The 16,348-nt window shown below is 39.7% G+C and overlaps 1 protein-coding gene across 1 annotated transcript in view; it reads left to right on the plus strand.

The window, feature by feature from the left end:
- The window catches only part of LOC140354626 (voltage-gated delayed rectifier potassium channel KCNH8-like), a 90,808-nt gene that overhangs the window by 74,024 nt on the left and 436 nt on the right, over positions 1-16,348 (plus strand). The window contains exons 11-16 of the mRNA XM_072439746.1: positions 442-691; positions 5,483-5,697; positions 11,282-11,520; positions 15,237-15,337; positions 15,423-15,475; positions 16,097-16,348. The exon at positions 16,097-16,348 is cut by the window's right edge and continues 436 nt beyond it. Coding sequence (XP_072295847.1) covers positions 442-691; positions 5,483-5,697; positions 11,282-11,520; positions 15,237-15,337; positions 15,423-15,475; positions 16,097-16,348 — 1,110 coding nt within the window. The remainder of the gene's footprint in view (positions 1-441; positions 692-5,482; positions 5,698-11,281; positions 11,521-15,236; positions 15,338-15,422; positions 15,476-16,096) is intronic.

Consider the following 16,348-nt stretch of genomic DNA (forward strand, 5'->3'; position numbering starts at 1 on the left):
TAGTCTGGACTTACTTTGACTGTCAATTTACAACAATTTAATTTAAAACAAAGTATTATATTTTTTGAATGGAAAATGTCCACATAATGCATTGTTTCTACATCTATTGGCAGTGGGAAGGTGAATGGATTTAACTTGTCACTTGCCCACATATTTCACAAGAAGTGTTATTTTGCACGGAAATGGCACAAACATGACCACATTAAATATACATACAAATTATAATGTGTTTAAAGCTGCAGTACCTGACTATTGATGATGATAAAATAGACTACATCTAATTGTAAAACCTTTTCTGAATCAAACAGGAATGACAGGATGACAAGTTACATAGATTTAAATACCTACTTCCTCCTTTCGCAGTTTGAAAATTGTTTGTCTACCAATCCAAAGGTCCAGTATCCATAATGCAAACTACATTGTTGTTCGTCTTGTCACTAGTTGCTGAAAGATTTCCCAGACGAGCTGAGGGCCGACATCGCCATGCATTTGAACAAGGAGCTTCTACAGTTGCCGTTGTTCGAGTTGGCCAGTAGGGGGTGCCTGCGCTCCCTGTCGCTCATCATAAAGACGTCGTTCTGTGCCCCCGGGGAGTTCCTGATCCGACAGGGGGACGCGCTTCAGGCCATTTACTTTGTCTGCTCCGGATCCATGGAGGTGCTCAAAGACAACACTGTGCTGGCTATCCTTGGTAAGTTGTGCTTGTTTTAAAGCTGGCCAGCGTAACTTTTCCGGTCCGCCACAAGCTTGTCCCATGGAGATGTTATTACTTTGTTTGGAATGTTTCATAGTATGGCATTTAAGGTCTATTTATTGCTCAAAAATACCTTGAAAAACACTTCTTATGAGCTCTCCACAGGGTTCCTCTCCACAGACCTGTTTGTCTCCATGGAGATAAAGCCATTCCTTGGATTGTTCCAGTGTTTACTGTGTTTCTTGATTTACATTGACTCTTGGAAGAGCTAATTGTTAAGATTTTTAAATGTGTTGTAGCAGCGACCTGATTAGTTTCGCACGCAGAAGGGCCATGTCTATATATTTACAACAAATGTCTATCTCATAAAAAAAACTAATATAAATAATCACAGTCCCTCCTGGAAACAATCTACCCCTAAAGATGTTTTGTATGTAACGTTTAAGGCTGTTTTCTCAAAATGCATTTTTCTCCCAGAGGGACATAAAGACCAGCCCTTAAAGGTGCCATAACATGCTTTTTTTCACGTTTCGTAGTCTATCCTAAGTGTATTATTGATAATAATAAGGGTTGTGCAACACCCTTAACATAATAGTTAAGAAATATCACCCAGACCTTGGACCCCCTCACCAACCCGGAAATGCAAACGGCTTGGTTTGATATTCGCCCCCACCCTTGCGAAGAGCGATCTGGCTCCCCCGCCCAACCCGTGACATAGTCTCAGAGCGCGTGTGTGCCCCGCCCACCCGTGACATAGTCTCAGAGCGCGTGTGTGCCCCGCCCACCCGTGACGTAGTGTGTCCCCCACAGCTGTCTGCTCCGCGCTGCGCAGCTCCGCGCCAGTGAGTGAGAAACGATAGAACTTGAGATCAACACTACTTTGAGACTAAATAAATCTGGTGTTTATTCTACAGCGTGCGCAGAACAGATATATATATATATATATATATATATATAAAAAGTCTAATGTCCATCGCGCTCTTATTTCCTGTTTTTTTTGGTAATTGTGATAATAGTAAAGAGTGCGATATCATTAATGACGTTTTGGGCCTCTTTGAGCCGTGTTTCGTCGTAAATCGAAGCAGAAAAACTCCGGGGCTTGTATGGGGAGACGAGCCTGCAGCAGCGCGGAGCCGGGGGGAAGGGGGCGGGAGGCGGCAGGCGGGAGGGTGAGGGTGAGGGGGGATGGTGACGCGTGCCTGTGGTTATGACGCCATCTTGTAGACACCCCCCGTCAGTTTGGAGATTGGAGGAAAGGAGATAGTCTGTACTATAGCTAAACACTGCGAGAATCAATCAAAAAACACTCTGGGTACATATATGAAGCACCATTAGCAATGTAAGAAGGTTAAAAGCTCTGAAAAGTCGATTTTGCATGTTATGGGACCTTTAAAGCAGCACCGACACATACAAAACTTTAGAGTCTTGTACTTTAGACAATTTAGTGACAGATCATGAAGAAGGATTTGTTGCTATCTTATTCTAAGCCTGCTTTATTATTAACTCCCTTGCCTTGAGGAGCAAAATAAGATTTTATAGACTTTTTATTGCACTTAAACAGTCATGGCAAACCTCTCTAAGACGTTACATTTTTGTCATAATTGGTAGTGGTGAACTATTTCCAATATATTTTACTTATTTTGATGAAGGTCCACTTGTTCTTGTGCACTGTTCCTTAAAAAAAGTCAAGTTTCCAAAATAATGTCTCTTTTACTCCAAGCCATTATGATGTAAGAAGACTGACAAAAACAGCTCATATTAGCTCGAAGCTCATGTCGTTCTGTTTTGGACTGTGCTGGACTGAGCATAATTTGGGTTGCAGGCCATAAAAGCTACAGAATCAACTTCAAATGGCTGCAAATGAGAAATAAACCCCGTCTAAACTAAGTATAAATTAGTCAGTCTCAGGTACGCTGTAGGACTATATATGCAAGATCTGGGACTAAACCAAGACTGGTCCTTAGCTTAATCTGGGACTAAACATGTCATCTGTTTTAACATTACAATTACACTCATTTGTGTGTCTAACTTTTCACTCAAATGCGTTTTAGTCAAGAATAAGCCAAAAGTCTTTAGTCAACAAAATGTTATGTAATTATTACCGTATTATTTCCAGTTATTCTTTAGCTAAACCTGTCATTAGCTTTTAGTTTTTATCTTCAACAATGTCTGATTAGTGCTAAAAGCCACGTACCACAAATTATACCTCTACTATATATATATATATATAAAATCTATCAATTCCTTTTTTATTTGCAATGCACATGATAAAACATCAGTTATTTTCCTGCAAAATGTCAATACAATTTGATACCCTATATTGATACTTGCATGTTTTAGTTTTGAATATAACCCTGACAAAACACAGAAGAAAGAAGAAAGTTTGTTAATCTTGCCTTTGCCTTTTAATCAGTGCAGCCACGATGGACATATTATCTTACTTTTCCAGGGATTAGAAGGCTGATTGCGGAGGTCACCTAATCATGTCCCTGCTGCTAAGTGGACATACCGATTCAATGCTTAACTTTGTCCACCATAGTCTTTGCAGAGTAACATAGTGAACATCTGTCTGCTTGTGTATGTGCACAGGTGAGTCCTGTGTTTACATCCAACACTGAAATGCTCATCAGTGCTGCTCATGACGTTTGAGCATTTTCTATCCTGGATCTTTTCCTCCTTTTATCCTTGATCACAGATGTAAGCAGGACAGAAAACGTCGAGCCTGGCAATGTACATTAACATTCAGTGTAACACCGTGAGAGCAGTGCCCTAATCGCTGACTGGCAAACTGATCTGATCCAGGCCACAGGCTAAAGAATCAGAGAGTTTGCTCGTTCCTCTTTATGAAGTGCACAGCGTTTTTAAACTGCCTTCCCGTTTGCTTCTTTTTCATTGGTCGACCCGCAGAAGTGGCTGGAGGCTTCTCTGGAGCTGATGGAGTTTAGTCACGTGCTCAGTCCTGGTCTGACACTTTGTTTAGCTTCTCTTACAGAATACTTTGCTAGCATTATTCAGCCCAGTTACCACATTATAATCATCCATTACATAAATACAGCTACATTCACTTTCTTCAATAAAAGGGCTAATAAAAGCTGTTTTTTGGAATTATAGCCAGGACATTAATATGGTGTGTAAATATTTAAAAGTATAAACACATTATTAGTCATGCTAATTTTATTCCTATACACCAGTCAACACTCATCATTTGTATCATATTTCTTGTGCCACATCATGACCACCACCAGATATTCTGCCATGCACAATTGTGACTTCCCTGAAGTCACAATTGTGTCACTATTAACAGAATGAAGTTTGTCCAGATGTAAACAAATGCCTGTGTTCTTGATTGGATGGTCAAGCCGTCTTAGATGCATCTAAATTTAGAGTTAGCGACTCTTGTTTTAGCCTTATTTTAACTGCTTCGCTCACTAGTGTTGTTTTATGTCTTACTTTTATTCCAAATATAAACTAGTTATAAAATATGACAGTTGCAACATGTGTTGTTTTTCATCAGGGTTGTTTTGCATTATGCAACAATGTAATTAGGGGGAATGATTTATTTGTAGCTCATCAGAGAGAAAATGACTTTTGGATGACAATTAAAATGTTTTGGGTTAAAAAACAACAACCAAATGTCTAGAATGGTGGGCATATGACAAAAGTTAACTGGGAGACAAGCAGGTGGCGGACCCTTCACAATAAAAGTTACATTGTGCAGCTTTACAATGTCGTACCTGATAATTAGCTGCAGTGTTTGGAGCAACAACAGCTTGAATCTGCATAAATAGATGAACCAGACTGAGCTAATGCTGCTGGATTGGGTTCAGGCACGTAAAGCAGTGAAAGCACATTTTAACAGTTTTATACATTTTAACAATGTCTAAATAATAAACTACACAGAGTCCTTATTGCAGTGGCAGTGATGTTGGATGTGTATTTGGGTTTTTGTGGAAAGGATGCACAATGCAAGTGTCTGGGAAAGCCCTGTTTTTCTGACCCAGATTTCTAAATGCCAAATGAATCATGATCCATCCAGCCGAGCACACTTCCTCCTCCATCTCATTCTCATTAGCATGTTTAAATGTTTATTTCTTGTTTTCCTGTGTATTTTCTTGATTAATTTAATTTCAGAGAGAATTAATTACATTTTAATGAGTAGAAACACAATTTGATCCTACTACTACCAGTACTGCTGGAGGTACTACAACTACCATTATACTATTGCAAATGCTGAGGAGTAGTACATTTATGTCTTACAAAATATGAATAAAGTAAATCTGAGTCCTTTGAAATATGACTATAGCACTATAATGACCTAGTAACATTTCTACGAGACTGTTAACCGCCCCAGGCCGCAGTATTACAATTGAATATTATACAAAATATTTATAATCATTTAGTCAAAGCGACCTCTTGACCTTAGCTTTGCACAACAATAACTATTAATATAAAATATATCTTTTATACTTTTATTTGAGCTCAGATGTACAGAGTTTAGGGCTTTGCTTGTTGATTTTGCAGAAATCCGCATTTCTCAGTTCTCTGTGTTATTTTATGCATGTATTTTTTTCCACCCATAAGCCATGTTTCTTTGACATAAATTTACCAAGAGATTTTCTAATTGATTAAACTGCCTGTCAGTCACACACATCGGACGTTGTAGAGACAGGATAATATTGCAGACCAAAATGTTTTAAGAATGTAGAGTACAGTAAATGTGTGCGGTCTTGGCTGGAAGTTAAATATTCTAATTGGAACTGTGAATTTACTCCCCTCTTATCTTTTTAGGGCGGGGTGATTTGATTGGCTCGGACTGCCTGACCCAGGAGGAGGTCATAAAGACAAACGCGTGTGTGAAGGCTCTGACCTACTGTGACTTGCAGTACATCAGTCTGAAGGGGCTCCGCGAGGTGCTCAGTCTGTACCCCGACTACGCCCAGAGGTTTGTGAGCGAGATCCAGCATGACCTCACTTACAACCTGCGCGAGGGACGCAACAATGAGGTAACTCAGCTGTTAAGAGATGCGGTTTAACAGCAATTCATAAATAAAGGTGTGCAGGGTTGACTGAAATAATATCTTGACAATCTGATTTGCAAACTAGTTGTAGTTTTGCAGAAATGTGCTAAACCACACCTGTACATTTCAAAATTGAGGTTCAAATATTACTCACAAAATGTATGGATTATGAAATAACACACACAGTCAGAAGGAATGCCTACATTTTTTGTGCAATCGCTTGAAATTATGCCGCTATGTCAGAAATAATTTACCTCAAATCCATATGAACACAATCGTTACAGTAAAATGACAAATAATGTGCATTCATTTGGTTATTACATCATGGTTTTATACATCTGCATACCCATCCATAAATCAAAGCTAAATCCCAGTCAACTTTAGCCTTCGAGTCATAGTATTTTGGCTATATTATTATTATCTGATAGCGTTATTTCATAATCCAGTAGAAGAACCTTATTTAATTCATGTACTCTCCCCACTGACCCTCTCCTCATGTACGTGTGTTTGGAAAAGGATTAACCATCTGGCTTTGGGACGTTTCAGCCCTGGTCACTCACACATGGGATACTGGTCCAAATCTACTATAAATATGTCAGCTTTTTACAGTTAGCGTTTCACTTTAGCGCACACGTGAATTAGCATATGCATACCATCAAGAGCAGTACTGTAAAGCTGCTAATTAGAGCAGACAAGCCAAAGAATTACCCAGGGACCAGACCAGTGCATTGGCAGGGTTTGAAACGTGTTACATTGGCGAGTACATACTGGATTAATTATGTAATCGTTTGGCATTGGGCTGAACTGAAATATGGAGCAGGAAATATGTTGTATATTGCGATATGGTGGGATTTTTGGTGGTGGTTTTCCCTCTGATAGCCAAGCTGCTTCAATTCTCAATCCATCATAACGGATAATATATATTTTGTATGCTTTGCACACACTTAAACTCTTAAACAATATCAGATTCACAGTAAGCTCTGCTATGTTTGACATGTATCATCAAAATGGCAAATGAATATTGCTAAGAAAACCACAATTTTAAAATTTAGAATTAGTTTATGGTCATGGAAAATCATTGACAATCCTCAATGCACTTGTTTGGGGAAAAGTAGCTCTTTAATTGGTTCCAAATACTGATTTTAAAGATGTGTATCCCTTCGATATTTGATGATAAATCTTTATAGTCCAACTATAAGATACATTTTACTTCACAAATTGCAAAAAGTAAAATTAACCCTGCTTGTTCCATTTATAGATGTTTGTAAAGGTTCTTCAGAGTTTTATTATACCCTTACAAACTATTTCATTGTTACTATTAGATAACTTTGTCATTAAAATCCTGCTTTGACTAAATAATTTAAGAGCCAAATTTCTTTGTGAATATGAACCCTGCAAGTCTCACGTGTAAAGGTGTGCTGTGATATCAGAAGGTTTCACAGTTATTGGTATTGGACTGATACTAAAAAAAAATAAAAAACAATGACACCAGTATTTGCATCAGATTTGAACAAACTAATAAGTACAAATGGAAACAGAAGAGCAATTAAAGCTAAATGTTTGCACAAGGTTAACCCTGCAACGAGCTGGCTCCAGAGTCACTGGGACAGGCTCCAGTGGCCCCGCGGCCCCTAATGGGAACAAGCGGTTGAAAATGAATGAATGAAAAGTGAAAGGTTAATTGTTGAATTTATTATAATTTAAAAAAAACATGTGGACCTTGTTGTGGAAGGAAAACATCTTAATATTAGCTATGGGCCACAGCAGCAAGACAAATATCAATTTTTTGCATTGTCTTAAAAAATCCATATTGGACCCTATTTTATGCATTTGAGTCATTTTAGACTGAAATGGAGTGAGTGGTCAGATGGAGGTAAGAATGAGTTTTGGTTGGCACAGATCACCCTGCCCTGGGGAAGGAGTGGTGCCTGGCTTTCTCTGCCTGATGTAAAGTGTTTTGTTTTTTTTTCCCAGGTGAGCCACAGACAGAGCAGAACTAAAGTACAACCAGAGGCTTAGCCAAATCTGGAAACATGCCACTTGTACTTTATCACAGAGTAAAAATAATCCTCCTGGTGATGTTAGACCATGAAATTATGGGTAACCTTTCTGGTTTATATGTGAATTTCAAAGTAGTATGTGTTAAATAGTAGATTATACATGTTTTATTTGACTCTCTTCATTTTTCTGGCTTGTGCAGACACATTTTATTCTTGCAAAATTGTGCTTTTATGAGTGCAGTTTTTTTCTTTTCAATCTGCAGATAATTTACTTTGAATGAAAAATAGAAAGCAATTACAAGTGGAATTACCAGTGCATATCAAAAAGATTATCTAGGATGATAAACTCTTTAATTCAAGATTTCATCATGTAAACAAAGTGACCCATTTGGCATTTAAAAGCCTGTTATTCTCTTCACTGTACCAAACCTCCGGGGACGGGACGAGCACGGCGATGTGGACCTAAAAATAGAGCTGTCATCTGGGTGGGGGAGCGAGGGTCATCCCTGGTTGGATAAATATAGAGCCACACAGACAGATGGAGACGGGACGTGCAAACATCAGGACGAAACAGGCTGCGGGGCAAAAATGCTACAATCACGTGCCTTGACACTGGTTTTAAATGCGTAAATAGTATAGAAATTACGGTAATGGAGAGTTTAAGTCACAGGTATTTATACAATATTTATCTTTAACACATTTTTGCCATAATCTCCCAAAAAGAAATGAATCTGGGCATAATATTGGCCAGTATTTTTGTTTTGTTTTGCCTTTCATGCAGGCTTGGGTCAGGATAGTTCCTACTTTATGTAAACCAAGCTACCTTTGCCTCCCAAACACTCACCGGTCAATTGTCCATTTATATAAATCCATTCTCTCTCCCTGCCTGTATCTAATAAACATTTAGTACATTCTTAAAATCATTCCAAACTTTATTTTTATTAAAAGCCCTATTTTATGTACTACTCAGCCTATTTTAACTACTTTTGGACACTTTTGAATCAGTATTCCAAGCATATCTAAATAAATACCATATGCATCATCACTACTATGAAATGTTGATATTTAAAACACAAGCAGAGGACACAAAGAGCTCAAGGAGGTCGTTTACCTGTGTAGAGATGGCACGGTCTGAATGAGTCTGGTGACGGTGAATGGACTGTAACACCTGGAGCCCTTTCTGGAGTACCACCTGATGATTTCGAGAGGTGGGAGAGCATTCTGTGCTCTCTAGAGGGAGACGGGACTAAATGTGCTGCTTTACTCAAACATGTGAATGAAACAAAATGCAACCTATGGTATATTGTTTATGAGGAAACAACATTAAACCTGATTAAAGACTGTTCAGCTCAATATCTGACTTTCGGTGGGTTAGTACCTTATCATAGTTTTACATAAAAAAGACAAGAAAAGTAACACAGTGTAATCCCTCTATCAAATTCATCCAAAACACAGCAAAATGAATTAGATTTCTGACATGACAAGGTGTTGCCGTAAAGTTTTATTTTCAGATCATCACTATTGTGTAGATTAGAAGAGCTTTGGCCTTTGTTTTGATGTCAAACCATTTACAAACAAGATGTAAAATGATAAGCTTTACCAAAATTGTCTAACTAGGGAGATATAGGTAAGAATTGTCTCTAAAACGTAAACGTAATCATGTGAACTGTGATTTACGTACACGTTAAATGTGAGTTTAAATGTTTGGCTTGCAGGGGCAGATGTGTCAACACTTTTGATGAACACTTCCAGCCTAATTGAGCATTTCTCCACACTTCTACCGCACAAGCCTTCTCTGCTCCCCATCTTTTTGTTGTCTTCCTTTCTTCGGTCTTGATCGCACGTGTCGGCTGCTGGTATTTTTAGCTCACAGAGGTTTAAATTTAGCTGCGGTTTTGCCTGGAGGGACCACGAGCGAGATGTGTTGGGGATTTCACAGCGAGTGTGGAAGGCACATGCCACCCTGGATAAGAAGACAGCAGAGCGCCACACTAAAGGGGCATATAGGCGGGCGCCTCCCTGTTTACTGCCTCATGTGCTATCCGCGGAGCATGTCAGATGTAAATGATTTGATCTTCGTGTTGTTGAATGTCTCTATAATGTCAACTGTAGCGTTCAGTGTCGATGGAGAATGTAGGACATGGCATAGGCAACGTCGTACGATGAAATAAGCTGCAATACATTTGAAACCTTAAACATATGTAGTTATTAAATTAATAAAGAGTAGAAGTTATTTTTAGCGCAATTTTGGACTGCATCTGCCTCTAGATATGGGGAAAGAGATTGAAAGTGTGTACAACCAGGAAGGGCTGGTTATTGCTAAGATATAATACATCTCCTTATACACCCTAAATAAGGTCTTAAAGTTTACTAAAATGTATGTTTTTTGTAATTCGTAGAACAAAATGCTTTGAAATTTCATGTTCACAATGCTCTTAATATCAGAAGGTTTATGAATTGGATTATGAATAAATCTCGATAAGTATTTGCCAAGAAGTCTTGATACATTACCATAATCAATATTTTCAGTGCACCAATACGTTTTTGTTTCTAGTTTCTATAGTTTTATGAAAAATTGACTTGTTGAGCTTTTAAATTAAAATGTTATTCCCACATCAAAAACATATCCAGTCCTTGTGCCCCCTGCTGGCATTTTGCATATACATTTCATGGCAACTAAGGTCTGGACTGGAGGTACTTTCCAGACACACCTATCTATATATATTTAAGGCTATGGTACAATAGAGCGCAATTTCGGCAAAATAGATCCCTGGAAAACTGCCCATTATTGATGATAGAATGTGTAAAAAGAAATTGGTCCACATTGACAAGGATTTTTCGAGTTTTGAGGCAGAAATCCAATGCTTCATAACCTATTAAAGCTGCACTGGCTGATGCCTCAGTGGATTTGCTTTAGTTTGAATGAGATTCCTCCTGTGATAAAATGAATGGACTTTTGGCGATTGTGAATGACTCAACCTTTTACACGGCGCACAAGCTCCTCCTGGTGGACAAATGCAGCACTACATTCTATTTCAACGTGCTTTTTTTTTGTTTATTTTATTATTGCACAGAGGAGCATTTTGTACTTGTGCATTTTTTCAATGTGTCTGCTGTTTGAATGTTTTTTAAATACGTATTGGTAATATGTTGTCATGTTTTAAACCTTCATTGTTTACTTTGATTTATTTATTAAAGGAGACATTAAAATTACATAATGGTACTTTTAAAAATTACATTCACTATTTTGTATTGGTCTATTGGACAACTTTTATCCAAACAAATAAAACAAAACAAAAAAATAGTCATGTCTAGGGTTGGGCAGAAGGTCTTCTCTTCAAAACCAAAAGCAGCACATTTTTGGACATTCACAAATGAAAATCAAAATATTCAAAATATTACCAAAATATATTACATTTTAACACACTATCCTTATTATTGCTATTCTGTCATCTGTTCTCGTAAAAGCAAACTGAAAAAGTATTTGGCTACACCAAATACCTGACTTTTTTCATGTATTGGAGAGTCAAATGTAAATGATCAATGATCTCGTCTCGTTCTACTTAAAGGTCGATTTGGAAAGCAACGGGGGCATCGCCAAAAAGCTCGCCTCCATCAAAGAGGACGAGGAGGGCTCCAGCTCAGAGGGATCTCCCAGAATGCCTTTGGGCCGGTTGGCTCATGGTTTACGCTCGCCCCTCCTCCCCCCGAGACCCTTTAGACCCCCCAGTGACCCGAGCCCAAGACCGGCCTCTCTGCAGATCCCTGTGGTCAGCTTCTCCTGCCCCCAACCACAGCTGGGTCCCAGGTACTTTTATAGACGATTAGAAGCTGTCAAAAGATGAAAAACACTAAATGAAACCTCAGTATATATTTTGTAGGGTTAATAAATCGCATGCATTACATCAAGGCTTTTTTTGGTCCTTCTCATCTTCTCATTTTACCTTTTAGTCCTATATTGTAGAATTTACTCAGTATTGTACTATAAGACTTTCATTGTTTCAGGGACCACATTTTTAAATGTTGTGTAAAGTCCAAATGATAATTATAGACTCAGTATTAGTTAAAATTAGATGTTTTTAGGATTTCAATGTTCTTTAACCTTTTGAGGCTGAACATATTTCTTTTTTCAAATCAAATACATTGTGGGAAGTAAAGCATCTCCATTTTGATTGTTTTAAAGGAAACATCACTGACACGTGAGGAAAACTCATGCTGCTAATCCTCCACACGCTCAGGCTTTAGTGGCACTTTCACTGAGATTCCTGGGTCTTTTTTGGATAATTTAATATCTCAGGCGGAGCTTATACTCTTTTCTGTTGCACTGTCTCTAAGCAGAGTTTGATCTCCTCAAAGAGTATAGACAACAGCAGTGTGTGTGTGTGTGTGTGTGTGTGTATGTGTGTGTGTACGCGCACACACACACACACACATACAAATGCACACACACACATACAAATGCACGCTCGCACACACAAACACACACGCTCGCACACACACAAACGCTCGCACACACACACCCACACAAACGCACACACACACACAAACGCACACACACACGCTCGCACACACACAAACGCACGCTCGCACACACACACGCTCGCACACACACACACATACACACGCTCGCACACACACACGGTCGCACACACAAACGCACGCACACACACAAACAAACAAACGCATGCTCGCACACACACACGCACACACATGCTCGCACACACACAAACGCTCGCACACACACACCCACACAAACGCACACACACACACAAACGCACACACACACGCTCGCACACACACAAACGCACGCTCGCACACACACACGCTCGCACACACACACACATACACACGCTCGCACACACACACGGTCGCACACACAAACGCACGCACACACACAAACAAACAAACGCATGCTCGCACACACACACGCACACACATGCTCGCACACAAACGCATGCACACACACACAAACGCTCGCACGCACGCACACACACACGCTCACACACACGCACACACACACACACACAAACACACACTCACACAAACGCACACACACACAAACACACACTCACACAAACGCACACACACACAAACACACACTCACACAAACGCACACACACACTCACACAAACGCACACACACACAAACACACACTCACACAAACGCACACTCACACAAACGCACACTCACACAAACGCACACACATACAAACACACACACACACACAAACACACTCACACAAACGCACACACATACACACAAACACACACTCACACAAACGCACACACATACAAACACACACACACACACACACACAAACACACACTCACACAAACGCACACACACACAAACACACACTCACACAAACACAAACACACACTCACACAAACGCACACTCACACAAACGCACACTCACACAAACGCACACACATACAAACACACACACACACACACACAAACACACTCACACAAACGCACACACATACACACAAACACACACTCACACAAACGCACACACAAACACACACTCACACAAACGCACACACACACAAACACACACTCACACAAACGCACACTCACACAAATGCACACACATACAAACACACACACACAAACACACACTCACACAAACGCACACACACACACAAACACACACTCACACAAACGCACACACACACACACACACAACACACACTCACACAAACGCAAACACATACAAACACACACAAACGCACGCACACACACATTCTCACACATACACAAATGCACACACACACACACGTTCTCACACACACACGCTCACACTGTGTGTGTGTGTGAGAACATGTTTGTGCGTGTGCGTGTTTGTGCGTGCGTGTGTGTGTGTGTGTGTGTGCGTGCGTGTGTGTGAAAACGTGTGTGTGTGTGTGAGAACGTGTGTGTGTGTGTGCGTGTGTGTGAAAACGTGTGTGTGTGTGAGAACGTGTGTGTGTGTGTGTGTGTGTGTGTGTGTGTGCGTGCGTGTGTGTGAAAACGTGTGTGTGTGTGTGTGTGTGTGTGTGTGTGTGTGTGCGTGCGTGCGTGTGTGTGTGCGTGCGTGCGTGTGTGTGAAAACGTGTGTGTGTGTGTGTGTGTGTGTGTGTGTGTGTGTGCGTGCGTGCGTGTGTGTGAAAACGTGTGTGTGTGTGTGTGTGTGTGTGTGTGTGTGTGTGAAAACGTGTGTGTGTGTGTGTGTGTGTGTGTGCGTGCGTGCGTGTGTGTGTGCGTGCGTGTGTGTGTGTGTGTGAAAACGTGTGTGTGTGTGTGTGTGTGTGTGTGTGCGTGCGTGCGTGTGTGTGAAAACGTGTGTGTGTGTGTGTGTGTGTGTGTGCGTGCGTGTGTGTGTGTGTGTGAAAACGTGTGTGTGTGTGTGTGTGTGTGTGCGTGCGTGCGTGCGTGTGTGTGAAAACGTGTGTGTGTGCGTGCGTGCGTGTGTGTGTGCGTGCGTGTGTGTGTGTGTGTGTGTGCAGTGAGAGAAGGAGGAGCGGGACTCGTTCATTCAGGTTTTTGACTGATATACCTGACCTGCCTCGTGTGACAGAATCATTCATCTCATTAAGCACTTGATACATGCTGTGATACACTAATGATTTGTTTTATTTCGATAGATTCTATTTTTAAAATTCATCAAAATAAAATGTGCCAATAAATGTCTTGGCTGAAGTTCAAGTATCACACAAAATTGATTGGACTTTAAATGAAAGGACAGAAATGGTGTTGCCTCTCCACAGATCTGACCTTTAAGTTGGCCTGGTGCTATCTCTATGGAGATAGTGAGTTTAATGCTACAACATTTCAGGTGAAGGAAGAATCTCAGTGGATACAAACATGGCCTCTCCATGAAGAGCTACAGCGCACATTTATCTTAACACTTTGTTTTCCACAACAACTCTTCTTTCAACTTTTTGAGAACGTTTTAACGTAGTGTTTCTCAAATGGTGGTGTGCAGGCTGCCTCTGGTGGCACATGAGGCCCACTGCAGTATTTATTTTATTCAGAGACAATGTTTTTATCCTCCTTTGGGTTAATTATTATTTATAATTACCTTATCCAGGGCTTAGTCTAATTTTAGACCTGAAAGAGTCTGGGTTTAGGTTTGTTGCTACTCGGAAAGTGAAATATTATATTGTACTTGGTGTAACTATTTAACCACACCACAAAATAAGGATATTAATATATTTTTAAATTTAACGTGACTTCCTTCATGTCAAATAAACACTCCAGGGACAGGAAAAGGGTCTAATAAGGCCCTTAAGAGCGGCAGGATCAAGTAGTGATTTACATGTTACATTATTTGCTGACTCAGGTACAAATTAGACTCATTGCCCCATTTCAGTTTCCCTTAAAAGACAAACATTTCTGATTATATTTGGGAAAGTATTGCATGTAAACCTGTATTATTTTTGTTGATTGCAGTCCCCACACACACTTTTGTACTTATAATTGCATTGATTTTGGCATAGATTTCCAGTTACATTTCGATGAGTAACTTTTGTTAATTTGCAGGTTTGTGGACGGAGGTGAAAACCAAAATTCCTTTCAAAGATTCGATTTTTCTCCAAGTGCAAGCCACAGTTTCCCTCCCAGTCCTGACACATCATCACCAGGTTAATGTTATATTCAATACAGAGATGATTCAAATGTATTTTATTATACTTATAGAAATATAATGTTTGTGTTTAACGTCCACAGTGGATCCAGAAGCAGCAGACACCATGCGAACAATATCTAAACTCAAGCATGAGGTAATGCTGCCAACTTTTCCCTTTTAAAATAGCTATTTATCACATAGAAATAATTGTAGAACTATTATACGTTTATATATCATTATTGGTGGTGGTCAGAAGACACTATGTGGTAACAGAACACTACAAGAACACACATATAATTGTATTTCAAATCTCTTTCTCTTTCAAAACATTGGCAACATTTTAAGTTTTAAATGTGTTTTTGCACTAAAAACAACCACATTATGGAAATGAATGACCACAAATCTGATTTCCCCCTGTTTCCTCTCTTAACTTTTGACAAGGTCTATGTTGAAATTCATGAGAAATTTACTCAATACTCAATTATCTTATTACTGTTATCATTATTATTACATATTAAAGGTGCACCGTGTACATTTTAGAGTGAAGGCTCACCTGCTTGTCTTTATGGAATGTTTCACAGTATGGCATTGATTTAACTTATCCATATCCATTGAGACAAGTAGGGCAAGTTTATTTAATTTATTATTATTGGAAAAAAATAAAGTAATAATAAAATAATCATCTTTATTAGACAGGCTTCTTTATCATCAAGCTCCAGATCCTCCACCAGAAAAGTTGAATATACTTTTAAATATATTTTCTACGTCTTTCCAGATGAGCGCTTTGTCGCGTCAGGTGACCAGCTTGACTCAGGAGCTACAGGAAGTGACACGCCTTCTGAAGCCCCTCCTCCTCAATCCTTCTCCGGCGTTAACTCTGCCCATCACCAGCATCACTCCGCCCCCAAGCCACCAATCTTCTCACAGCGTTTCTCCAGCTCCATATTTCCTCTCTCCCCACGCGCCTACGGATTCTATGGAGGGACAAAATTCAACATGTTTAATGCAAAAGACGAATCTACACGAC

Source organism: Eucyclogobius newberryi, unplaced genomic scaffold (genome assembly GCF_026437365.1).
Source record: "Eucyclogobius newberryi isolate DKJ021-1_F unplaced genomic scaffold, fEucNew1.0.hap1 SCAF_1, whole genome shotgun sequence".
Classification (NCBI taxonomy): domain Eukaryota; kingdom Metazoa; phylum Chordata; class Actinopteri; order Gobiiformes; family Gobiidae; genus Eucyclogobius; species Eucyclogobius newberryi.